The sequence below is a fragment of the Gopherus flavomarginatus genome, chromosome 5, assembly GCF_025201925.1.
Source record: "Gopherus flavomarginatus isolate rGopFla2 chromosome 5, rGopFla2.mat.asm, whole genome shotgun sequence".
Taxonomy (NCBI): Eukaryota; Metazoa; Chordata; order Testudines; family Testudinidae; genus Gopherus; species Gopherus flavomarginatus.
Window position 1 is genome coordinate 65,642,159 of NC_066621.1, and position 27,848 is coordinate 65,670,006.

The 27,848-nt window shown below is 41.5% G+C and overlaps 1 protein-coding gene across 1 annotated transcript in view; it reads right to left on the minus strand.

The window, feature by feature from the left end:
- The window catches only part of KIAA1549L (KIAA1549 like), a 228,887-nt gene that overhangs the window by 9,580 nt on the left and 191,459 nt on the right, over positions 1-27,848 (minus strand). Inside the window, exons 16-19 of the mRNA XM_050955195.1 lie at positions 20,725-21,072; positions 13,759-13,856; positions 7,975-8,123; positions 133-284 (exon numbers count right to left, since the gene is read on the minus strand). Coding sequence (XP_050811152.1) covers positions 133-284; positions 7,975-8,123; positions 13,759-13,856; positions 20,725-21,072 — 747 coding nt within the window. The remainder of the gene's footprint in view (positions 1-132; positions 285-7,974; positions 8,124-13,758; positions 13,857-20,724; positions 21,073-27,848) is intronic.

The window sequence follows — 27,848 nt, forward strand, 5'->3', positions numbered from 1 at the left end:
GAAGATTCTCCTTACACAGGGAGAATTCTCCTGTCCAAATTTCCACCCTCTTTATGGTCACTTTGTGCCACTTATGCCCTTTATGTGTAGATCATATAACATATTATTACAGAGAAAAACAAGAACACTTACCGAGTCTGCCCATTGCCCTGGTAATTCATTATCTCCAGCATAGGGCATCCAGGCTTGGTTCCTGTATGCTGTGGGTGGTGTTGGGATGAAATAGCCTGTGAATCCAGGTCGGTTTGTTGCTGGTATGGCAAACACTGCTGGTACTGTATTTCCTATTAAGCAATAGGGTAGAGATGATTAATAGTTGATAATCTTAGCTATAAACCTAGAGGATCATTACAAAGCCTACCTAAAGCAGCCTGAGGAGAGACAATGAGTCTGTGTGAGAATGTTGATAACATCAAACTAGAATACGATTGCTCCTATCAGCTGCACAGAGCCCTTTTCTAAAAAGGCACAGCATATTAGAGAAGCTAAGGACTGTACGTTGCAGATCAGGAGTGAGGTGTATTTGTAAAGTCATCTTTGGGTATGTCTACACTACAGGATTATTCTGATTTTACATAAACCGGTTTTGTAAAACAGATTGTATAAAGTCGAGTGCACGCGGCCACACAAAGCACAATAATTCGGCGGTGTGCGTCAATGTACCGAGACTAGCGTCAATTTCTGGAGCGTTGCACTGTGGGTAGCTATCCTGTAGCTATCCCATAGTTCCCGCAGTCTCTCCCACCCATTGGAATTCTGGGTTGAGATCCCAAAGCATGATGGTGCAAAAACAGTGTCACGGGTGATTCTGGGTAAATGTCGTCACTCATTCCTTCCTCCAAGAAAGCAACGGCAGACAATCATTTTGCGCCCTTTTTCCCTGGATTGCCCTGGCAGACGCCATAGCATGGCAACCATGGAGCCTGTTTTGCCTTTTGTCACTGTCACCGTATGTGTACTGGATACCGCTGACAGAGGCGGTACTGCAGTGCTACACAGCAGCATTCATTTGCCTTTGCAAGGTAGCAGAGACTGTTACCAGTCGCTCTGTACCGTCTGCTGTGCCATTGTAAATTGGCAATGAGATGACGGTTATCAGTCGTTCTGTACTGTCTGCTGCTGTCATGGGTGCTCCTGGCTGGCCTCGCTGAAGTTGGCCATGGGCGCAAAGACAAAAATGGGAATGACTCCCCGGGTCAGTCCCTCCTTTATGTTTTATCTAAGAATAGAGTCAGTCCTGCCTAGAATATGGGGCAAGTGTACTAGAGAGCCAGTGCATCAGAGAACCAGAGAGCACAGCCGCTCTGTGTCAGATCCCGCAGAAATGATGAGCTGCATGCCATTCTAGGGGGTGCTCCTGCAACAACACCACCTGTTGCTTCCCTTCTCCCCCAACCCTCCTGGGCTACCGTGGCAGTGTCCCCCCATTTGTGTGATGAAGTAATAAAGAATGCAGGAATAAGAAACACTGAGTTTTTAGTGAGATAAATTGAGGAGGAGGCAGCCTCCAGCTGCTATGATAGTCCAGGCAGGACATTAAAAGGTGTGGGGGAGAGGAGCCCAGCATCCCGCTGCTATGATAGTCCAGGCAGTACAGAATCTTTTCTTTAGACATGAAAGGGGGGGGGGTTATGATGAGGACAGTTACCAGCCGTTCTGTACCATCTGCCGGGAATAACCGGGAGTCATTCCTATTTTTACCCAGGCACCCCCGGCCGACCTCACCTGAGGTCAGCCAGGAGCACTCACAGGATGATGATGAAGACGGCTATCAGTCCTTTTGTACTGTACCGTCTGCCACCGGGGGCGGGGGGGAGGGGAGAGGATGCTGCTATTCAGTGCCGCAGCACCCCGTCTACCAGCAGCATGCAGTAGACATAGGGTGACATTGAAAAAAGTCAAGAAATGATATTTTTCCCTTTTCTTTCACGGGGGGGAGGGGTGGTAAATTGACGAGATATTCCCTGAACCACCCCGTACAATGTGTTTGACCCTACAGGCATTGGGAGCTCAACCAAGAATGCAAATAGTTTTCAGAGACTGTGGGGACTGTGGGATAGCTGGAGTCCTCAGTCCCCCTCCCTTCCTCCATGAGCGTCCATTTGATTCTTTGCCTTTCCGTTACGCTTGTCACACAGCACTGTGCTGTGGACTCTGTATCATAGCCTGGAGATTTTTTTCAATTGCTTTGGCATTTCGTCTTCTGTAATGGAGCTCAGATAGAACAGATTTGTCTCCTCATACAGCGATCAGATCCAGTATCTCCCGTACGGTCCATGCTGGAGCTCTTTTTGGATTTGGGACTGCATCGCCACCTGTGCTGATCAGAGCTCCACGCTGGGCAAACAGGAAATGAAATTCAAAAGTTCGCGGGGCTTTTCCTGTCTACCTGGCCAGTGCATCTGAGTTCAGATGGCTTTCCAGAGCGGTCACAATGGTGCACTGTGGGATACCGCCCGGAGGCCAATACCATAGATTTGCGGCCACACTAACCCTAATCCGACATGGCAATACCGATTTCAGCGCTACTCCTCTTGTCAGGGAGGAGTACAGAAACCGGTTTAAGGAGCCCTTTATATCGATATTAAGGGCCTCGTTGTGTGGACGGGTGCAGGGTTAAATTGGTTTAACACTGCTAAATTCGGTTTAAACGCATAGTGTAGACCAGGCCTTAGAAAGTATGTATCATAGTTGTGTCAGAAGGAAGGGAGCTCAGGGATACGTAGTGGATATGGCTAGCTTCTCCCTTCCTACAGGGGTTGGTGGTCATGCCCCTAATACATTCATTATCTCATGACCTGCCTCCGATATCTGTCTACAACATTCATAGAATCATAGAATTGTAGAACGGGAAGGGACCTCGAAAGGTCATCTAGTCCAGTCCCCTGCACTCATGGCAGGACTATGTATTCATGAGGAAGCAGAGGTCTCTTTGTGCTGGATTTTCATTACTTTTGCCCCTTCTCCCAGCTGACACACATATTTTGTCTTTGTAGGCCCAAAGAAGACACCTTAGGATCAGATCCATTCTCAAATAACTGATTTCTATTAAAGCTAAAAGTCATTACAAAAGACTAGTGTAACAGGGCACACAAGCCTTGACACAAGACAGGAAATTACTGGTAGCTAAAAATAAGACACCTGGAGCTAGAAGCAGGCTTCCAGCGAGGGGTTTAAGAAGAGCCCCGCTAAGCTGGAGAGGAGAAAGCCAAGGCAGCAGATGTAGAGTTCTTTCTGTGGGAGAGAAACTGGCCAAGGCCAAGATGGTGCTTAGCACATCTTCCAGAGGAAAATACACTTCATCTAGTGTATTGTTTTTTTAGAGAATAACTAGTCCCACCTATTTCGTTGACATAAAAAAACAGTCTTTCGGAGTGTCGTTCACAACGATGAAATACAATCTCTTCTGATGGCCCACCTCAGCCTCTGTTTTTAAACAGACTTGTAAAGAACGTTATGCTGCCAGGACTGATAGATGCTTGGAGTATTGCGGTGATGGTACGCTCAGAAATGGGAAGACTCAGCCAGCACACTACAGCCTCTAGGGAAGTGCTCTAGGGGGCACTCAACACAACTCTTCAACCCAATTAAGGAGAGGAATTAAGCTTGGAGTGGAGCTTCATGCAGCCCTAGGCCGGAAGGATTGTGAATGCAATTCAGGGCTCATACAGAGGGGAAAGCTATGTTTTACAGCTAACTTCCCACACCAGGACCATTATTGTTAGGAAAGATTTACAGGGAGCTGTACCTTTTCCCTGCTCTTTATAGTCACAAGGCTAGATTGTGGCAGTTAGGCACAAGCCCTGAGCAGAGGGTGGTGTGGAACTTCACCACTGCAGGAATACCATTGGGGATACTGTCTTAGGCAAGAATAGTCACCTTGGTGCTGCTCCCTGAACAAGGTGGTGTGCAATTTATACCAGTCAGTGCGAATGGCACAGAATGCTACCTGCAGTTTGCCATCCCATTTCCAGAAGCAAATAGTGAAGTGTTGGACCATTATCCCACCTCTTCCCCACTCCCTTTTCAGAGTACCTGCTCTAGGAGTTGCCAGAGTGGAGGGAGGAAGAGGGGTGAGTGCCTCTGTGCATCCCAGAGCACATGGGGCCTGGTATTGTAAGACGAGGTGCATAGCTGGGGGAGAAGCTGCTTGCTCAACCATGCACAGACAAGGGGCAGGGGCCATCCTGCACTAAAACATGTCTTTTGCCCCAAAAGCTTACCATCTAATTAAGGCAAGGCAAACAAACATACATACTAAGTGTACAATGATAATCCTGTGTGATACCTTATTGTAATTCTTACTGCAATATAATCTGAAGTTTCAAATTAATGGGCAGGATTTTCATCTGAATTATGGCAACTTTGTGCTGCTCCAGGCAGAATCAGGATCTGGGACAATATATAGATATATTTAAAGCTAGTACTTATCTAATCAAAGCAGTAGAATCTCTTTGTCCCTAAATCATTCTGGAGTCGACTATTCTCATACTGAAAGACAAGGCTAGGACAACTCAAGCATACTCAACTGTTCCAAGTACTTATAATAACTTAATATTTCATCCAAGGAGCCCATTTCATACAAACTTAAACCAAATATACACAGATCATTTTATCCTCTACTGAAATGCAGCATCTCTGAGAAAAAACATGTAGTTTTCCTTTTAATACGGCACAGCAATAAATCTCCAGAGTACAGGAAAGGAAGTGAAGAATGTTACTCAGTTGAAAGTGCAGGACACATATCCTACTGAAGGCAGAATATATAGAAGGGGCACTCTAAAGTGTGGGATGTTGTATACTTCAAAACGTTTTAAAATTATTGAGCCTCAGTGCTTCCTTTTAGATCCATATGTTCCACAGAAGTTACAGGCAACACATTGCAGTTTAGGATATCCAAATTTTTATACTCAGTAGTACATGGTGAATATGATGCAGATAAGTAATACTTCTGAGGAGGCTGCGAGACAAACTGTTCAGAAACATTGCTCCTTTAATGTCTAATAAGCTTGTCAGTTTCAAAACCCAAAGTCTCAGTCTTTAGAATTTAGAAAGCCAAATTTTGTAGCTTTTCATTAATAGTTATATTTTGTTAGTGGGAAGCCATTTTCCCAGGCAGATGTTAGCCAGCTAAATAGTGTCAAAACGATATAGCCCCTTGGTCTCTGTACTATTGTGCCTCAGTCAGGCACCAAAACACACAGAGGAGCAAAATATTTGCATTACCCACTGACTGCATGCAACCTCGTGTGTTAGGGAGTGGGGATGGGACCACTTCTTCCTATCCCTTCTGGGAGGCTCTTGGCTCATGGGTTCAGATTTCTGAAGCCAACTACAGGATTTAGCTCTCTCAATTAGAGTTGTGTAATTAAATCTCAGTCAACCTTGAAAATGTCAACCATGTGCTCCAGTGTGTGAAAGGACTGTCATTGTGCCCAGATCCATTGTGTCCAAGCCTGCCTGCCGTGCTTGGGGCGGCAAAATACCTAGAGCTGCCCCTGCTGGTGTTACAATATTATGTGGGGGGGAAATTCTCAGACTTTGCTTGAAGGGCCTGAGGCAGCAAAGAGCTGCAACTCTCAATGTGAGGGGAGTGAGCAGAGCTAGTGAGGCGACCACAGGCATTGTATTAAACTAGTGAGAACATGGGAGTAAAATAAATGCAATGAGTGCTGGAGAAGAGAGAGAAAGAAAGTCTCTCTTTTGGTCCTGATTTCCTCAAATATATTTCACGCTTTTATTCATTATTTTCTTTTCCCCTTTTCCCAAGTGGAACAATAGAAACTTAGTGTTTTGTTTTGCAAGCAGTGCCTTTCTGGGGTCAAAGTGCAAAAAACTCAAGCTCCCATTGACTCGTGTTTGTTTTGACCGCTACAGGCAAGGATGCTTGTACTCTGCTGCACTCTATACCTACATTAGGTGGCAAGGTCCCCCCAGTTTATGATGGAACAGGGCTAAATAATGCAGCAAGCTTAACTGATTACTGAGTCATTCAAGAATCTTCTCTCTTAGGGCTTGGCTACACTTGAAACTCCAAAGCACTCCCACGGCAGCGCTTTGAAGTGCAAGTGTGATCGTGGTGCCAGCACTGGGAGTGAGCTCTCCCAGCGCTGCAGGTACTCCACCTCCCTGAGGGGATTAGCTTACAGCATTGGGAGCCATGCTCCCAGCGCTGGGGTACTGTTTACACTGGCGCTTTAGAGCGCTGTAACTTGCTGCGCTCAAGGGGGTGTTTTTTCACCGTTAGCGAGAAAGTTGCAGCACTGTGAAGCGCCAGTTAGCCAAGGCCTTAGTGCATCACACAGTGAAACAATAATTAATCCAGGCTCTGACTTGCACTGTAGCAGAGGACACTAACAGTTTTGGTATTTCCACAATGGCAAAGCTTTGGAAACAAAAACAAACAAACAAAAAGACATTTTAAGCCACTTTTTCTTCCTGTCCTGCTGCATGTGAAGTTAATCAGGAATAGCTGGTGTAGACTCTGACATGAGATTTCTGTGAGGATGTGGGGAAATGTTATCACAATAGAACCTATAGGTCCCAGCTGAGACTGGAGCCCTGTTGCAGTGGGCACTGTACAAACACATCATAAGAAACAGTCACTTCCCCAAGGAGTTCACAATCTAAATAAAAGAGCCAGATAAAGTGTAGCAAGGGAAACAGAGGCAGAGAGGGGAAGTGACTCATTCAAGGTCACCCAGCAGGTTAATAGTGGATCTAGGAACAGAATCCTGGTCTCCTAGTCCTGTGCCCTCTCTACTGGACCACACCACCTCCCTTGAACAGGACTCCAGCTGCTCTAGCCTCTGCTGTCAGAAGTTAATTCATCTGACTTCAGAAAGTCATAATTCATTCCAGTGAATAGGGGGAAGGGGCAGTTAATATTTGCTGCTGCTGGGGATTTGAAACAGGACAGTGAGCTCTCACCACAAAAGCCAGGGAGGAAGGGGAGCTCTTGCTATACTTTTAGCAGCACTGAACAAGGAGGCAGGGGAGTTCTGTGTTTAGGAGAGGGCTGCATTTCCCCTTGCTCTCCCTTTATTTTAACCCTGGGTTGCTGCAATTGTTTGTTCAGAGACAGCATTCAATCATGCAATGCTGGGAGAGTGGCAGGCAGATTGTAGTTCCCACAGGATTCAGAAGTTTTGCATTGCAACTGCCTCCTACAAACCAGGACTCAACAAATAGTGTGGCCATACTTGCTCTTGATGAACCCCTAGACCCTTGACCAAGCCACATAATCTCCACTCCATAAATTCCACTGGTTTCCTGGTAAATACAATTATTTGACTTGGGCTTCAATCCTTGTTTAGCGATTCCCAAGAGCAGTCAGAAGATATCATATCACAGTTACAACCTGACTTGGAAGATGAGTCACAAGATAACATCCAGACAAAGTTTAGAAGTGTCCAGATCCAGTTTTTAAGAGAAATGGAACCTGAAGTTATTCTTGTGATACAGATATTGCAGTGGATATAACGGGGATTCTTTGCTGAAGTTTTTGTCACTGACAAAATCCTCTCACTCTATATTTTCCAGTCCAATTAAACCCAGTCTGCTGTTCTGATGTCACTACATGGGGTCTCCCTAGCCCTAACCTAAGTAGTTGCAGGATGGACTGCTGACTACAGTACAGGAGCAAGCAATCTGCCATATTGGAACATAGTTCATTTGGTTCACTTACTCCAGCATCCTGCCTATAGAAGTGGCTAGTACCTGGCATGTTAAAAAAAAACAAAAAACAAAAAACAAAAACCATAATTTCCATCATATTATACCTGAAGTGATGCATGTGACAAGTGGGGCAAGACAGAGTACCCTATGTTGACCCTCAAGCCACCAAGAAAAGCATTTAATAAATCCTTCTCCATAACTATAAATAATAATCTGTGCTTGCAATATCCCATACATTCATCTGTATACAACACAGATTGTGGAGGTGATTTCTTCTTGTACCACACTCGTTTTCACCTGAGTAGTTCAATGCTGACTGATCCAATGGACCCACAGATACTGGAGCTCTTGAACCTGGAGCAAATGATGCAGGATCATGCTGTTGGGCCTGCTCTGTCCCACTGGATTCAGACATTCTTGTCTTGCTGCCAATATCTGATGTCGACCTACACATTAAAAAAAAAAAGCAAGAACCTTTGGTAATTCTGACTGATAGGCAATATCCTCAACAAGAGTGGCAGGAGTTGCAAGCAGAAAACAGTAGGGAACTATTTGCTTTTTCTGTGGTATCCCTGGTTGCATGAACATCAATAGAGAGCAACTTCCTTTGTCCTTCACCACTATCTTCTACAGTATTTTTTACAATTCTACAGCCCACTCACTCAACTCCCCAAAATGGATCCCAGTGACATGCGACACAAAAAATACAGTTACACGGTATTTCAATAATAAGATACAACAGAAAATGCTGGATAATTACCACCTGCTGTGGTGTTATAAAGCAGAAGGCTGAGTGATTTTAGCTATGTGTAGAGCACTCTTGTCCCTAAGAAATGCCATGCATCAATTGTCTCCTATCATGAAAATTAACTGACAAAAACAAGCCAAGCAATGAAAACTATGCATTTCCTGAGGTTATGATATCACTGGCAGCCAGTCAGAAGAGCTCCATTAGTGTTTGGCATTCTAACAGAATTTCATAGTAACAGCCAGCAGGCATACAGTCCTTTAGGATCATAGTTTGCCCCAGGTGGTGTTATACTTCATCCATCTGAAAAGGGCAATAATTGCTCAGAAATGCCTTATTGCTATGGTGAAACAAAATGTATATATTAAGAGTAAAGAAAACAGACATGCATTTATTAGGCCTGAGAAACATGAGAAAGAAATATCCGACAGTCAGTTAGCAATCCCTGACTGAGTCCAGAGTTCCAAAAGCCATTTTATTATATATCCGTATCATTTTCTATTCTATAGTTCTGGACAATTTAGGGTACGTCTACACTACGGGATTATTCCAATTTTATATAAACCGGTTTTATAAAACAGATTGTATAAAGTCGAGTGCACGCGGCCACACTAAGCACATTAATTCGGCGGTGTGCATCCATGGTCTGAGGCTAGCGTCGATTTCCGGAGCGTTGCACTGTGGGTAGCTATTCCGTAGCTATCCCATAGTTCCCACAGTCTCCCCCACCCCTTAGAATTCTGGATTGAGAGCCCAGTGGCTGATGGGGCAAAAATCATTGTTGCAGGTGGTTCTGGGTAAATGTCGTCAGTCATTCCTTCCTCCGGGAAAGCAACGGCAGACAATCATTTCGTGCCCTTTTTCCCTGGAATGCCCTGGCAGACGCCATAGCACGGTAACCATGGAGCCATTCAGCTTTTTTTTTTTACAGTCACCATATGTGTACTGGATGCTGCACACAGAGGCGATACTCCAGCGCTACACAGCAGCATTCATTTGCTTTTTATCATGCTATCATTTTTGCATGATAGCAGAGACGGTTATCAGTTGTTCTGTACCGTCTGCTGCCGGTGTAAATTGGCAATGAAATGACGGTTATCTGTCCTTCTGTGCTGTCTGCTGCTATCATGGGTGCCCCTGGCTGAGATCAGCCGGGGGCGCAAAGGCAAAACTGGGAATGACTCCCCGAGTCAATCTCTCCTTTATGGTTTCTAAAAATAGAGTCAGTCCTGCCTAGAATATGGGGCAAGTGTACTAGAGAACCAGTGTATCAGAGAGCACAGCTGCTCTGTGTCAGATCCCGCAGAAATGATGAGCTACATGCCATTGTGAAAGTAGAATAAATTATATAGTAAAAATAAAAAGGATTAAAAAAATGCTGTCTGTACCTTTAAGCAAAACTGTTGGAATGCTGCAATCCAGGTGTCAGGAATACAAACATTAGCATAAAACAATTGCATCGTTTAAGGGCAATTGGTAAAGTATTAGCCTTAAATCAATAACAGTTAGTAAAAAAATAAAATATGCATGCTGTGGCCCAGGTAAATTTTCCGGTTTTGCTTTCTTTGTCCCTTTGTCTAATTCCCGCTCTTTTATCTGTATAAATAAAACTGTTTGGGCCTTGCATGGCCACTCACATATTCTAAATGTTATTGGCGAAGCGCTGCGCTAATAAACAAAGTGGTCTAACAAATTGTAAGTCCTAATTCTAACTTTAACAATTTGGAGGTTCTACCGAGATGGCAACCGTCTTCACTGGGGCTGTGTGATTCCTGACTGTTTTTGTAGGATGACCGTGGCAGCCGGCACCTGGGCATTTGGCCCAAGCGGTCCTCCACTAGAGCGGAAAGGCGCACAGCCACAGTGAGGTCTACGCCATCGAACCTGTTGGTTCCCACTCTGTTCTGGTAGGGATCCCGGTATCTGACATCAGGAATCTGGTCAGGTAATTATTTCTGTGTTTTGTCCGGACTGAGGACTGTCCTGTCTCTGTGTCTATCTGTCCTCTTGTGGAGTGTTTGAGTCTGGGTGCCGTCTCTGTCTGGGGATCGGCCGACCAAGGGGTTCCTGTCCCCGCGGTCTGAGTGAGTAAAATCTGCACAATTGCAGCCGCACCACACCTTGGGTAAAACCCTTAGTGTGAAAGCAAGGGCCATTGAGGCAGTAGCCTGTGGGCTCCTTTTGTGTGTTGCAGCAGGCATCGCTCTGACGAACCTGAATTTCCTTCTTGTGTGATTGGTGTGTGAAAGTCCTCCTGTACTGATAACCAGACGTCTGAGTCGGGACAGTTCCCTAAATGAACGCCGGCTCATTTTATGTATTTAGGATGGGTCCAGACTCCTGTAAAAAGGGTCCAGACTCCTGTAAATTTCTGGGAAAATGGTCTAGGCTAACTCAGGGGGATCCCAAAACTCAGTGGCCACTGTTAAAATCTTGGAACAAAGACTAAGTGGACGTCTTAAAAGACAAACTCGGCCAACCTAAAACTAAATTTGCTAAAGGAGAGGTTAATTGTTTCATGCAGTGGTGGCAAGAGGCAAATCATAGGTGAACAAAATCAAAACTGGCCTCTCTCAATTATTCAAATAATAAGTTAAAAGCTTTATTAAAAGCCTCCTCTCCCACCACTAACCCGAGCGCTCCCCTTTACCCCGTTCTCCAAACCCCGGATCGATCCAAACCCCTTCATACTCCCATCTCATTGTAAAAAGGACAAAAAGCCCCTTGTTCTGTTCCCCTTTGTTGTCTGCCTCAAAAACTGATTCTTTATAGTGTCCCACTACCAATTCAGCAAGGCTGGGGGCGGGGAAAGCTCCTCAACTAGCCCCCACCCTTCCTGGTCCCTTTCCTTAAACATTTCTTTCAAAATTGTAAAGTAACCACAATAGCACTCACTTACTACTGCTTTTTCTTGGGCCTTGCTTTATGTAGTTATTTGCTTTTGGCAACCCTTACGAGAGCGTAGATTGTAAGTTATTGCAGGCTGTTTCTTTACATTTTTTTTTGGAGTTAAAAAAAATTGACTCTGCGTGGTCCTGAGGTGGTAGTTGGTTCACTGGGGGTGGTGCATTTTTACACTGCGAAGCATGTATTCACTTTGAGATGCCAGACAGACAGTTTAACAGCTGTCCCTTGACTCTGGCTGTAACAATGGCCTTTACACCTTGTCTTTTTTTGATGCATACATTTTTTATTTACACAAACAGATTGAGAATAAAAACAGTAGTATTTTATATAGAACAAAAAAAGCATTGCAAATTAAACCTTGCTAAGTTTTACAATTGATAACTAAGATAATTCACATTGAGACCCAGGCCTTTAATGTTTTTTTAATTTACTTAACACAGACACAATAGAGAATCCTGTTTTTTACTACCTAAATTTTAAAACAAAGAGTTAGAGAGGGCCCAATTTGTAATGCATATGGGAAAACAGAATTTTATAGTTCCAGAGGGTTATTTTTTTTTGGTGTTTAAAAAAGGTGGCTAGCAGGATGAAATTAAATTATACTGTAATTTTTATGGGACATTATAAAATCCTGCTTTAGAATAAATTATATAGTAAAAATAAAAAGAATTTAAAAAATGCTGTCTGTACCTTTAAGCAAAACTGTTGAAATGCTGCAATCCAGGTGTCAGGAATACAAACATTAACATAAAACAATTGCATCGTTTAAGGGCAATTGGTAAAGTATTAGCCTTAAATCAATAACAGTTAGTAAAAAAATAAAATATGCATGCTGTGGCCCAGGTAAATTTTTCTGTTTTGCTTTCTTTGTCCCTTTGTCTAATTCCCGCTCTTTTATCTGTATAAATAAAACTGTTTGGGCCTTGCATGGCCACTCACATATTCTAAATGTTATTGGCGAAGCGCTGCGCTAATAAACAAAGTGGTCTAACAAATTGTAAGTCCTAATTCTAACTTTAACACCATTCACAGGGGGTGCCTCTGCAACAACCCCATCCATTGATTCCCTCCTCCCCCAACCTTCCTGGGCTACCATGGCAGTGTCCCCCGCATTTGTGTCATGAAGTTATAAAGAATGCAGGAATAAGAAACAATGACTTGTTAGTGAGATAAGATGAGGGGGAGGCAGCCTCCTGGTGCTATGACAGTCCAGGCAGGACATTAAGCGGTGTGGGGGAGAGGAGCCCTGCATCCCACTGCTATGATAGTCCAGGCAGGACAGAATCTTTTCTTTACACAGGAAAGGGAGGGGGCTGATGAAGCTCAGCCCCCAGTTGCTATGATGAGGACGGTTACCAGCCGTTCTGTACCATCTACTGGGAATGACAGAGAATCATTCCTATTTTCACCCAGGCGCACCTGGCCAGCCTCACCTGAAGCCAGCCAGGAGCATTCATGGGTTGATAATAAGGATGGTTACCAGTCCTACTGCACCGTCTGCCATCGGGCAGGGGAGAGGAGCAGATACTGCTCTTTACTGCTGCAGCATCGCATCTACCAGCAGCATTCAGTAGACATAGGGTGACACTGAAAGAAGTCAAGAAACGATTTCTTTCCCTTTTCTTTCATGTGGGTGGGGGAGTAAATTGACGATCTATTCCCTGAACCACGCCGGACAATGTGTTTGAACCTACAGGCATTGGGAGCTCAGCCAAGAATGCAAATACTTTTCGGAGACTGCTGGGGACTGTGGGATAGCTGGAGTCCTCAGTACCCCCTCCTTCCCTCCATGAGCATCCATTTGAGTCTCTGGCTTCCCGTTACGCTTGTCACGCAGCACTGTGTAGCCTGGAGATTTTTTTTTCAAACGCTTTGGCATTTCGTCTTCTGTAACGGAGCTTTGATAGAACAGATTTGTCTCCCCATACAGCGATCAGATTCAGTATCTCCCGTACGGTCCATGCTGGAGCTCTTTTTGGATTTGGGACTGCATTGCCACCCGTGCTGATCAGAGCTCCACGCTGGGCAAACAGGAAAGGAAAATCAAAATTTCGAGGGGCTTTTCCTGTTTACCTGGCCACTGCATCTGCGTTCAGATTGCTGTCCAGAGCAGCCACAGTGGTGCACTGTGGGATACCACCCGGAGGCCAATACCGTCGATTTGCGGCCACACTAACCCTAATCCGATATGGTAATACCAATTTTAGAGCTACTCCTCTCGTCGGGGAGGAGTACAGAAATCGGTTTAAAGAGCCCTTTATATCGATAGAAAGGGCCTCGTAGTGTGGACAGGTACAGCGTTAAATCGGTTTAACGCTGCTAAAATCGGTTTAAACACGTAGTGTAGACCAAGCCTTAGAAAAAAACAAGTGGAGAGGAAGTGAGTGTGAAGTTTCACTACTTTATGCAAAATAACAATGAATTACCTCCTGAGAGACGCCACAGCCACAGGACCTGTTCTGGGAGGAACCGGGGGTGGGGGAGAGCCCATTACCATTTCAGGAAGCTGAGAAAACCTGTACGCCTGTGAAAGAGAAAAATGAATATTTTCTAGAACATCAATTAACCGTATTTTAAAACACAACAACATGAGAACCTAAAAAGTGAAGATATTTGTTTAAGTTCATTCCAACAGCCCTTAAAATTGTATGTACAGTTCTATAATCGCTGGCTGCTAGGAAGTTAACTTTTGGTGTTGCCTATAGTAGCAGGTATTTTAGTTCAGAATTTACAACAGGCTGAGTGATTTCAGAATAATGCAGAAAGCATACACACAAATGGTATCCCAGAGCTACAGCTGAGTAATTCAAAAAGAAGAAATAAGAAAATAAAGCCTCAGGTACCATAACCCAACCTGAAAGGTAGATCCTTCACAATTTTGGAAGACTCATCTCTTCCTGAAAACCCCCAGAGAGAGAGAGAGAGAGAGATCACAGTACTTTTTGCCCCTCTGAAAGATAAGTGTTTTTAAGTCAGAATATCTGGAAGCATCCTCAAAGCAACCTATACTGAAATGAAATTGCCTGCAAGCAATTACTTGATATTTCAACTTCTTTTTTCTTGTCTTGCGGTGGGTTTTTTTTTTTTCCATTTTCTCCTAGGCAAGAAAACTAAGGTTCTTAAACCACAACACTCTAAAGCAATGAAAATCCCAAATAAATCCACAAAGCAAGGTAATTCAGAGAAATGCAGGATCAGATTGTTGGGTCATGAAATCTAGCATCCTGCCTCCAGCAAGGCTGGATTTCATCTCTAGTACATCTAGAGACTGTGCAATGCTTACTGTACGTCCATCAGCTCATGGTCCAAAGAATGACATATCACCTTTATCCATACTGTTGCTACAAATATTAGTAAGAACTTCATCTAGTCTGCTTGGAAATACAAGTGATTGTATATAATTCCGCTTAGTAGTAGACTGAACCTCTTCTCAGACACTCCCTGATTTACTTTCCTAGACAAGTCTAGGTACTGAAGACATCTTAGATGTGTGCCATTACAGTTAATGCAACTGAACCACATCTAAAATGATACAACATAACAAGGTATTAGGAGACTGTCTAATGTCCTCAAACCTATGAACTGTGGTAAAACCAGAGGCTGAAGTCCAAATGTCTTAAGCCAGCAGTACCCTACAGTGATTATCAATAAACACTTAATCTTTTTGGTCCCACAATTATTTTCAGTTTTAAATATCTGCAAAAATGTGGTATCACAGATACCTTGTGAAAAACTGACTTCTGATGCAGATAATAGCATTAAAAACTAGTATGTCTTGCATTCTCCCTCTAAGCTACTGTTCAGGTCTCTGAGTAGAAATGTCTATGGCACTCACTTTGGTATTTAATCTAAGCTAATTCAGACTGGAAAAATGGTGAAACTTTTTAACAATGAGAATAGCTAACCACTGGAACAATTTAAAGGGTTGTGGTGGATTCTCCATCACTGGAAATTCTTAGATTAAGATTGGATGTTTGTCTAAGAGAGACACTAGTTCAAGCAGGAATTTATTCGGGGAAGTCCTGATTATATGTTTTTGTTTCTTAATCTTACTTTTGTGTCTTAACTGATTGCATCTATTTTCCTTTATCATGCCAATTCCAAAAACGAGTTGCAAAGATGAAAGACTCTTGCATTTGTGACAGATCTGTCTATATCTGTATTGAACTGTAAAGCCATGGTGTTCACTAGCAAATTTTTGATCAAAAACAGTAAGGTGCCTTCACTGTTGCTTTAACGTCCATATTGAGCTGGGATTTTTGTATGTGTTAGAGCAGTGGTTCTCAAACTAGGGCCGCTGCTTGTTCAGGGAAAGCCCCTGGCGGGCCAGGCCGGTTTGTTTACCTGCCACATCTGCAGGTTCGGCCAATTGCGACTTCCACTGGCCGCAGTTTGACGCTCCAGGCCAATGGGGGCTGCAGGAAGGGTGGCTTGCACATCCCTCGGCCTATGCTGTTTCCAGCAGCCCCCATTGGCCTGGAGCAGCAAACCGCGGCCAGTGGGAGCCACGATCAGCTGAACCTGCCAATGCAGTAGGTAAACAAACCAGCTCGGCCCCCCAGGTGCTTTCCCTGTACAAGCAGCGGCCCTAGTTTGAGAACCACTGTGTTAGAGGGCAAATCAAGTGTTGTTGACTGGAAGACCATTCAGGTTAAATGGAAACATCCTAGAACAATGAACTGATTGCAGGCCAAAGGAACCAGTTCTCCCAGGTCGGTTCTTAACCGAGCAATGAATCACTTGATGAGGCACTAGAAGCCACTCAGAGGAGTCACCTGACAGAGGGTACTGAAACCTTATAAAAGGACTCTCCCTCTCTCCACCAAATGCGGGGAGACCACAATAAGAACACAGACATAGGCAGATGGAAAAGAGGAATCCTGACTGCCCTGGAAGGACATTAAAATCCAAAGGACTCTCAGGCAGGGTGAAGAAACTGAGGCATGGATTTATATGCAGGTTTTGATATTTTTCTATAGATATGTATATCTCTTGTGCTGTGTCTAGGAATAAAGCTGGTTCAGAAATTTCTTTGCGAAGTCTGTTACTGCTTTGATTCTCACAAAACCCCAAAGAGGGGAAACCAATCATTCAGAGAGTCTCCAGCTGTGGCGGGACTCTGGGGACCAGGCAAAAATGAGTGAGGAGGCTGAGTACAGCTGGAACTAAAGAGGAAGGCTTGTAATTGTCTCTGACATGGTTCAGACATTAGATAATTTGATTTCAATATTAATATTTAATCAGCTCCAGGTTACCGATTTAATTGAGCTGGGTGCCATTTTTGAGTTGAGGGTTATAACCCAGTTAGTAGCTGAAAACCTGTGTTGTTGCATGGCTACAGTTCATAAGCCCACGTGCTTTAAAGAAAAAGGCCAAAAAATGGCTGAGAACTGAAAAAAACTGGCCAGTTAAACTGTATATCTCAGTAATAATCGAACCTGTGATATTCCAAACAAAGTGCTCTCGATCATGCTTGTAGCTGTTTCTTTCACTTCACACTGACACCGACATTTTAGGGTTCAGAGTGATCTTTGGAGTTATTCTGCATGTGGAGTGATGTGTGCTGTGCTGGGAAAGCTGCATGGATTTGTGAAGGTGGCAAATGAGGTATGCGCTGCAGAGAGGGCTTATGAGTTTGAGGTTATTGCGTGTGCTGGTGATTGTGTTGATTTGTGTCTAAGGGTGTTTGTGCTGGGACATTTGTGTTGATTTGTGAGAGTGGCAGTTAGGCATATGGGTTTGGAAGTTGGGTCAAGTAATGTAGTCTCCCTCATACAACCAATGAAATTGTTGCACACAGATAAGCTGCAGAATAAGGGCAATGATTGGCTGAGTTACCTCTGATATCATCATGATCTAGGGTTCTTGGCATAGCATACGTAGATGCCTTATTATAGCCTGGGTGTAATTCACAAAGTCAAAACAGCTGAAACTTAAATTGGATGGTAACAGACCACAAAACCCAGTGATGATTCAACCTGGTGATATTCTGAACAAAGAGAAGGTCTCAACCATGCCTGTAGCTGCTTTCATCACTTTGCCCTGGCTTAGAAATCTTAGGTTTCAAAGTAACAATCCTAGAATCTTATATACCAGTATATATGAACAGCCACCTCTTTATATTCCTTCTTAGGGTTTACTATTGTATTAAGCTAACTATTTAACTAAATTGATTCCAATCTAATATTGATACTAACTTGTTGATTTGACCTTGATTTAATTTTGGTTTAATATTCAGTTTAATATTATTATTAATGGTAGCTTAGTTATGGGGATATGTTTCCTTGATTTTAATTTTAAAAGTTGTAAAAGTTTACAAAATTGATATTGAGTCACATTTGCTTCAATGAGCAGCATGGGTCTAGAATCTTTGAGATGCTGGCTGAATATCAGCTAGTCAAAGCTGGACCATTTTCCACTGATTAGTCTTAGTTCTCACATCAGAATCAGGCCCCCTTTATCATTTTCTTCCCTCTTTGCAAAGCTCTAAAGAGGAGAGAGATGGTAGCTTGCCCAGAGTCCTAACTAACAAGGCTCTGTTATTCTGTGGTTTTCAGTTCTGGTCTCCAGGAAAATAATTGCCATTTTTCAGACTACACTTCTCGGCGTGGTTCAGTCAGTTCTCAGGATTTCTAAAGTAGCAACGACAATGTTAGTATCCTTAAATGAATGCTTGAAGGGGTCTTAAAAAAATAAAAATAAACCACCAATTCAAACTACAGATGTTGGCCCCATAGCCAAACACTTAAAGATAGGCTCCAGCTGACCCTTGCAGCTGCATGAACTGCCTGAAAAGCCTTATAAAGCCGCTACCATGTTCTTATTGGAGACACGCAGCTAAATGCTACTATCTATTTAAAAAAACAAGAATGGCATTTTAATGTTTCTTATTTAGAGATACACTGGAGAAATTTCATCATCAAATCTTAGTGAAAATCCTGTAGATCCCATTTATAAAGCATTAACATTAAGATGCTGAAAACAATATGACTAGTCTCTCTTCAAAAATATGTATCCATATAACTTCTTTTATTTCAATTTAAAAAGATCTGCTTAACTATAAAAGTAATTTGACTGGACACCTAATGACCAGCACAGCTGCTAATCAGATTCCAACCATAAAAAATTATCAAATGCAGTATGAACTGCAGTAGAGGAATTTCAAAGTGCCAGGAGTACTTTTATTGTGATTTAAATAGCATTTTCCTGAACGTGAGCATTTAATACCACTGGCTTTAAGTTATCCATGAAGGATAGTTCAGAAAAAGCAACCTTTATTGTACACTCTTCTTACCATGGAGGGTAAACATAGCAATGATGATTCTGAGTTGGAACAATTTCTCTCTAACAATAATAGATTACTCGAAGATAGACAGAGTCAAGAATCTTCATTTGTTATAAATCTCGAAATGCCTTCTTTCAGAAAAACATGTACTCCTGGCCAAAAAACTGCCATAACAACAACAACAACAACTTTATCTTTTGATTCTTCTCTTTCTGAAGCAAATTCCCAGGTGTTTTCAGTAATTTTGCATTCTTACAGAGCCTAATTTTTCAGTTTCATTGCCAGTAGTGGGGCTGCTGTTCTATTTACTTCACCAGATAAAACTAATCCCAGGTTTAGCTTTGCCTATAATACTTGTGAAAGAAAATGTTTGTTTTGTGATCTTCAGATACCGTACAGTAGAACCTCAGAGTTACAAACACCAGATTACAAACTGACAGAACAACCACACACCTCATTTGGAACTGGAAGTACACAATCAGGCAGCAGCAGAGATAAACAAAAAAGGCAAATATAGTACAGTACTGTGTTAAACTACTAAAAAATGAGAAAGCAGCATTTTTCTTCTGCATAGTAAAGTTTCAAAGCTGTACTAAGTCAATATTCAATTGTCAACTTTTGAAAGAACATCCATAGTGTTTTGTTTGAACTTACAAACATTGCAGAGTTACGAACAACCTCCATTCCCAAGGTGTTCATAACTCGGAGGTTCTACTGTATCGGGGAGTTTAAAACACTGATTTCCAACCATGAGCATGGACAGCAGTTCGGATACTGCTATCCACATGCTTTTCAAACTCCATCACTGCAGTGTCTGAGCACCCCAGCCTTTCATCAATTTATCCTCTCAATACTCCAGAGGCAGGAAATATCTACATGTTACAGATGAGAAAAATGAGGCACAGATTGTCTTGCCCAAGGTCGCACAGGAAATCTGTGGAAGAGACCGGAACTAAATCCAGCTCTTGAGTCCCAAACCAGTGGTTTAAGCACAAGACTATCCTTTCTAGACCACACTTTGCAGTCCTTGCAACTGGTACACTTGGCCCTCCTGCCAAGATAACCCTCAGTGTATCCTAAGTATAGCTACTGTCAGCTCCCTGATCAGCCATGTATTCTCCAACCATCTATGAACATGAGCGTCTCCAAATCTGACATTCCTAGTCATTAACTGGTGTGCTACTGTGTGAACAATGAATAAGAAAAAGCAGGTAAATGACGCCTTGGTGTGATAAACTGCTACAGATGCCCCCATAACGTTGAGAACCACTGTTTTAAAAAATAAGAAGCCACTTACTGTACTTGTGTTGAATGTGTGGGATGAAATTCAGTGTTGATAAATGCAAAGTAATGCTCATTGGAAAACATAATCCTAACAATACATACAAAATGATGGGGTCTAAATTAGCTGTTACCACACAAAGAGATTGTGGAGTCATCATGGAGAGTTCTCAGAAAACATGCACTCCGTGTGCAGCAGCAGTCAAAAGAAAGCTAACAGAACATTAGGAATCATTAGGAAAGGGAGAGAGAAGACAAAAAATGTCATAATGCCACTGAATATATTCATGGTATACCGACACCTTGAATACTACATGCCGGTCTGGTCACCCACCATCTCAAAAAAAAAATTATCAGAATTGGAAAAGCTAAAGAGAAGAGCAACAAAAATGATTAGGGATATGTCTTCCATGCAAGGAGAGATTAAAAAGACTGGACTGTTCAGTTTATAAAAGAGACTTGGGGGGGTACAATAAAGGTCTATAAAATCACAAATGGTGGGGAGAAAGTGTTATTTTACCTCTTCACATAACACAAGCACCAGGGGTCACCCAATGAAATTATTAAGCAGCAGGTTTAAAACAAACATAAGGAAGTACTGCTTCACATTATTATGTAAACAGCCCAGATGAGGGGCCCATTATTAAAAATTAGGAGTCTTCTTTTAAGTGTGTGTGCATGCACACACCTACAAATGTGCATATAGTTACCAGAAGTACAAGTATGTATGTGTTTCATGCACATGAGGCTCTCGGTTTTAAAAACATAGCCCAGAACACAAGTATCCCCATGATAGTACAGTATAGTAAGTAATATTTTAACTTACTGGTCTTGGTAAGCTATACTGATACATTTCTGGTCTATATGTTGGCACCCACTGTACTCCCCCTCTGGGTCGGGTCATGGTACCAGGAGCACTGGTCACCACTTCAGAGTATGGTAAGTGTTGTGCTGAACTGTGAGCATCTTGTCTATTCTGCCCTCCATGGCCTGCAGATGCCAGACTAAATGCCTCTTCCAATAGCATATGCATCTGTTGTCTAACTTCATCAATGGAAGGCTGAGAACTTAAAGTTGATGTCTCAGAGTGGCCTTTAGCCTGACGGGATCTGGTATAACTTCGAGGTTCATTGACACGGTCAACATTTGTTTCTTCTATCATTTCAGGTTCTGTCTGTTGGATAAAATAAAAGCATTTTATATTCACACACGCTTATAAGAACAGTGGTCTGTGTTGCTTTTTCACATATTTTCTCCATCACAGATACACCAGAAGTTTCTCATGCCCAGGCACAAAATGGTATAATTCATAAGACCATATATTACAATGTTTACGTCAATAGCAGCTGTGAGTGCTCAGAAGCTCTGCATATCAGACCCGGGGTCTCAAGTCAGGTAACCAAAAGAATGAGGAACACATAATTAGTGACCACCTGTAAAAAGTTTGGTTTAAGTGATATGCCCAGCAGGATACAGGAACTCTGGCAAAAGCAGGGATAGAATTCAGTTCTCTAGTACAGCTTTCAACTGCCTTAACCATGAAACCATCCTTTCCCTTCCTGCAATTCTCTGCCTCATTCTCTACAGCCTTCCAGCTTCTGCAACAAATGAGGCAGGGGTCCAAGAGACAGTCTCTTTCACTACACAGTTCTGATTCATCCCTAGAACATGTCCATTCTGTGCACTAAATAAGGCAGAGGGGGATCGTGTGGAAAAAATAGTATGACCATATAACTAAAGACTATCATAATGCACATGACAAGAGGCCCTATTTCTGGCATGTCCTAACTTTCGAGTGCTTGACTTTCCAATCATAAAAGCTTTATTTTAAAATGTCTGTGTGTGTGTGTATGTGTGTAATTATTGTGAGAGCTTTAATTCTTCCTCTCTTTCACATTTAAAGGGACATCATTAACTTTAAAAAATGTATACCTATTGGAATATTTTTTTCCTTCTAATGTAAGGCGGAACACCTAAGAGATTAGAGAGAAACACTGCTATTTTAATCTTTCTCATTTCATTTACCTTGCGCATTCATGGGACATCATTTTCTCCCTTTATGGTTAGTCAGTTTCCTTTGTTTGTGTGGGTCTTCCACACATCACATATGAAGGAGAAAATCTTTTTTAAAAATAGGTAAATATAATTGTAAAGCCAAGAAAACTGCCAGGGAGACTCAGAGGCAGGTGAAATTATTTAACTAATTTTTAAAAATTATAGTTTAAGTTGACAATGTCCCTTTAATTCTTAGTATTAATGAGTCCAATGTGTATCAAAAGAGAGACTAGACCCACAAATGTTACAAAAACCTTACATATTCACTTGCAATGGGCCTCTCAGCTCCATGTACTAAGTCCTCTTGTTCATTCTTGAGAAGTGGTTTTCTAAGAATTAGTGTTGAGTGCTTGACTTTGCAACCATAAAAACTTAGGACATGCCAGAAATATTTAAAAATATGTCTTTGTGTGTGAATAGCTGGCCAATCGTGTGCATTCACTGGTTCGCCCAGTCTTTAAAACTCTCTAGTTTGTGATTTGGAATAAGATCTGGATTATTTGCAATGGGTGTCAGTGGTAAGCTGAAAAAAATGATCTCCTCTAGTTCTATTCTAAATCCATAGAGTAGCCTTTGCGAAAGGATGTGCATACATTTATAGAGGTGGGGGTTTTTTAATCCATCCATGGTGTTATCGACCAGGATGTAATCGGTCAGACCTATTAGAGCAGGAGTCAGGTCTAGTAGGTGGAGCAGGTGTCCAGTTTAGAGAACAATGCCAAGGGTCAGCATCAGAGTCAACTGCCAATTACCAGAGCCAGGGGTCAAGCCAGAGTCAGAATCAGGAGTTGAAGCTGAGGGTCAGAGCCAAGGTCATATACCAAATGCCAGAGCCAAGGGTCAAGCCAGACTTAGGGTCAGAAGTCTGAGGCCGGGATTGGAGCCAGGACTGGTAACTAATGATTGGAAGCAAGGTGTACGGGAAGGAATTGGAGGAGAGGCACGGATCAAGCACGGAAGAGGAGCACAGAATAGAGGCAAAGGGAGGGATGATGCAGGAGCTAGGAGTGGAGCAGGAATCAGGAACAGGGTTGAGTGCAGGAGAGAGGCACAGAATGCAATGGTGAAAAGACTGGACCTACAGTTGTTTCTAAGAAGTTCCAAATTTCAGCCTTGCTTTGCCATGGCTTATTTTTCAGAAAAAAAGTCAATGCACTTTGAAATTAAGCAAATCACTACATAGAATCAATTCTCACAAACACTAAAAATCAAAAGTCTGATTTCTATATTAACTGCCTACAGTTAATGTGACACTGCGCCAGAAATCATTTGTACAAATATATTTCCTCCATGATTGTTCTATTTATGCAGAGGATGAACAAATGAGGAAATTCCAGTACAGTAACTATAAAATATGGAGGGCTTTTGGGTATACATACAGCTAATAAAGCTTCGGTGGTCACAGTGCTCCCTTTTTCAAGATTAATAGGTATAATCCTGGCCTATTTCCTCAAGCCTGTAAAAGTGTCAGTGACTAGAAATCCACAAGAGCTCTATTAATACCTAATGCTGAAATAAATCAGGTGCCCAACTACAGCCCTGTAATTAAGCCATTACACTTCTAGAGTCTTTGATCCTTTCTTGAAAATGAAGAAAATAGTGCTAAAATATACCATAAGAATAATGATTCCTTACCAGAACTTCATGCTACAACCTGATTCAATACTAACATTAGGATGACCACGCAGATTTTGGAGGAGGCTGTTGTGAAGGATGAACATTTATTCAAGTTTTAAAATCTAGTTGTATTAATTCATCATATATGCTTGGCTTGTATTATTTACTGTTTATTTTCATTTCACACTAAAAACATCAGAATTATAAATATTCAGGAATAAGTGTGAATGTTAAATTGTGAAGGACCTGAAGAAGGACCTGTTTAGGCTCAAAAATGTATCTTTCACCAACAGAAGTTGGTCTAATAAAAGATATTACCTCATCCACCTTGTCTTTTTAATATCCTGGGAATAACAACATAAGAACGCCATACTGGGTCAGACCAAAGGTCCATCTAACCCAGTATTCTGTCTTCCGACAGTGGCCAATGCCAGGTGACCCAGATGGAATGAACAGAACAGGTAACCATCAAGTAATCCATAACATAGGTACAATATCACGGACAACTACTGAAGATATTACAATGCCATTACATAAATCAATGATATGCCCTCACCAGAAAAACTGTGTTCAGTTCCAGTCACCTAGTTTTAAGAAGAAAGAGATAGCAAACACAGCTGTCCAGAGAAATCCACAGAAAATGGTTATAAGGAAAGAAAGACTTCCATACAGGCCAAAGTCAAAAATTTTGGACCGTTTAATTAAGAGAGCAAAAAGATAAGAGGGGATGTGATAGAGGAATAAAAAATGTTACTGATACAGAGAAGGTAGATTGGATGATCCTATTTGCTTTTTCTCACAGTACAAGAACAAGGCAAGACAATGTATTGCCAATTCATGATTTTATCACGTCTTGCAATATTTTTAATTATTTTATTGTTTTATTAAATCTGCTGATTCATTATTTTGAATGATTGCGGTTGGCAATACTGCATACACATACCTAACAATTAATCTGTGGAATTCATTGCCCCAAGAAGTGGATTCCAAAAAAGAAGGATTAGACATTTATTGCTCTGAAAACATTGGCAGTTATATCAGAGAGGATCCACTTGAGGTCTTCAGGCAGAACTAATTTTATGTAAATTACCACTACATAGCCAAAGCCAACTATGACATGAAGGGAGGAGGAACAGCAAAGGCATGCTTGATGTACATGAAACATGGAGTTTGAGATTAGGGCCTTTTGGAATATGAATGAATTAGTTACACTACTTACAGCTTTTTTAAAGTCTCGCACTGCCCCTCCTCTTCCTCTCCTCCCTCCATCCCCCCCAAAAAAAAACAGATTAAATTCAGCACCATAAAATCCTTATTCTTGTATTTTTGAGTTAATTACAGGAATCCATTTATGCCTACAGAAAGTTCTCAACTATTGATATTCCAGAGCCATGTTATCTACAACCCTACCCAAATCCATTAAAAAATAGCACATAATACAGATCTGCTTTTCTTGGGTCATTCAATGTTTTGATTACCTGGGGAGGCTGGACCTGAAAATGTTTGCTACCTAAATGTTTCTTTTTAGAGAAGCTTGCATAAGTAAAAGATACTGAAAATACTTTTTTCTTTTCACAAAACCTTTATAGTTTAACTACAGATTTTGATAGAATAACCTATTTAAGTGTGTGTAATGTCAAAAAGTATTCCAGTTAATTAGACTGTGCCGTATCAGTCATCCTCATTACTTGACATATTGATGATTTACACAATAGGAAATGTCAACATGCAAGAGACATTTAAGAAATCTGATGAATATAACATGTTTAGATCAGGGTGGATAAAAATTGACTTTTAAATCAAATAGTTTTGATTTTGGAAATTTAAAGTAAATACATTTTATCTATACAAATATTTAGGATTAAATTTGAAATAATGACAACCTATGTGGAGGCCTAAACTGAGTATCATCTGTTAAAATAAATGTAATTTAAATAAAAAATATTAAAGTAATATGTTTGTTACCAAAGTTTTAAAGAAAGTTAGGCCACCAAACTGATGGAAGTCACTGGCTAAGCACCTGGAGCTGAGTTCATTGATGTGCTAAACTAGCTTTTAGCTGTATTAGTCTCTGTTGCAGAAAGTGTATTTTTTTCATTTAAGTTTATTTATCTGCCTCAATGTAAAGAGTAGTTCATTCAAAATTAAGATACAGATTAAAGTTAAAAGCAGGAAATTTTATTTTCCTTTTCCAATCTAACAAAAACTAAGCATGAGAAGATAAAGTCTACTAGTTCTAAAATCATAAAGGACATGTTGACTAGAAACAATTTGTTCAGTTCCCTAACTACAGATAATGCTTTCTTTGTTTAATAAATCTGTTAGTATTAAATGCAAAACATGTTTTGATATACTTACTTTGGCATTTAAATTAGGTTTATTAAACTAATTGAAAACAATTTTAAAATGCTGTTTTTGCGCCTTCTTAATGAATTCCAGTATCCATCCAGCGTGACATAAATAATGAGTAAAACAATTGTATAGTAAATAAAAAATACATCTGTCACAGTTATTGGGCTAGCTGCAGCACTCTACCTTCTCAGGTCTCTCTGAGTGCACCCCACACAGGTGTCAGGACTTGGACCTTTACATCTTCTGGGCTGGAATTCCACAATTCATCCATTCCCATACCAGGACCTATATTACAGCTGCTTGGGTATCACGCATGACTAATTCGATAGGTCCAACTCTGGACCCTCATTGGGATCCTCTGACAGCATGTTTACAGTGATACACAGAAGCACTTTCTCAGAACAAAGAATGGCTTATTTTGCCCCAAAGATACACAGTGCTTGGAGAAACAGATTTAAAATAGACAAAAACGTCTATATGTGTATTCAATTACCTAAACTTAATTTTCTATCTGCAGCTCAAACAGGTCTGGCTCATTCAGCATCTGATCTGAACTGCCTAGATTGCTTGAAGTCTCCTCCCTGTCTCTGTGACTCAGTCTGTCAGCCTTTTCACTGCCACATCCTGGCCAGCCTCTCAGCTCACCCGGAGCCAAACATCCTCTTTCTTTTATAAGGTCATTGAGGGCTTAGGTCTCCTTTTAATTCCAAATTTAGATTTGGGAAGAGTAAAAACGTTTTAGGCCTGTTTGGAGCCAGCTAGGTGAATTCTCTCACCAATTGTTGGCCCAGCCACTGTTATCTTAATGCCTTTGAAGCTGTGTACCTGAGGCTGACCTCTGTCATTTTTTTGCCTTTCCCACTAGGTTCCATAACAAGCCTCTTACAGCCTCCTTTGATTTAACTATAGGCATTCAGCTAATAGTACCAAAATGAACAGCAACTGGAGTCACACAATACCATAAAAAATACAGACATGTTTCCAGTTTGGCAAAGTGTCACTCACCATTTTCTAACATGATAAAAAAAGTAAAATTAAGAATTGAACAAACATATGCTAAACTGTATAAATGCTTAAATAAATATATACATATACAATGTATCCTCCTAGGAAGAAAAACAAGTACCAAATTGAGTGTAAAGGCTATTTTGGGTTGCAAATCCGCATGTTTTAATGGCCACCAACCAATGAGCATTAATTTTTGTTTAGGAAAATACGTTAAAAGTACAAATACAAAATGAGATTAAAATGATTATTTAAATCAAGGTTTCTGGCTTGCTGATTTAAATTATTATTAAAATTGGTGATTTAAATTACTGATTTAAATCAATTCACCCTGGTTTAGATTTTCCTGAACATATTCCCTCATACTGCCAAATTCCTTCACTTATCTAAAAACCAGACAGTTGGAGTTAATTAGTAAGTCCCATGCAAAATGTCAGTCTCTCCAGATGTTAAAGGATACCCCATGCCCAGAAGCATTCCCTTATTTCCCCAAAACTTCCTCTCCATCTTTTACTTCATCTCTAGGACCAAATCCTCTCGTATGCCTGAGCTGCAGGATTTGAGATGAGGTTGCAAATATTGCATGATGGCACTGTTTTACTCTTTTGCTTCCTTGATTCAGGCGGGTTTGTTTGGCCTCAGCATAGAGGCTATACTTAATTCAACTAATGAAGGCTAAAACAACCTTCTGGGGCCATTCACCAGTCCAGGATTAATGGAGCACAACTTGCTCTGAATAGGCAGCCTCTTGCCCCTGAAACAAGAATGTAATCAAGATCTGACTACATCGGCTTTGTATCAGCAGGGGATTCCTCTACCCAAGTGGAATCCCTCAACGGCTCTGCAACCAAATTTTCCATCTCTTTTGCACCACCCAGGGTGTGGAGCAGGGTTGAGGATCTGGATCCTAATTTCAGGCAA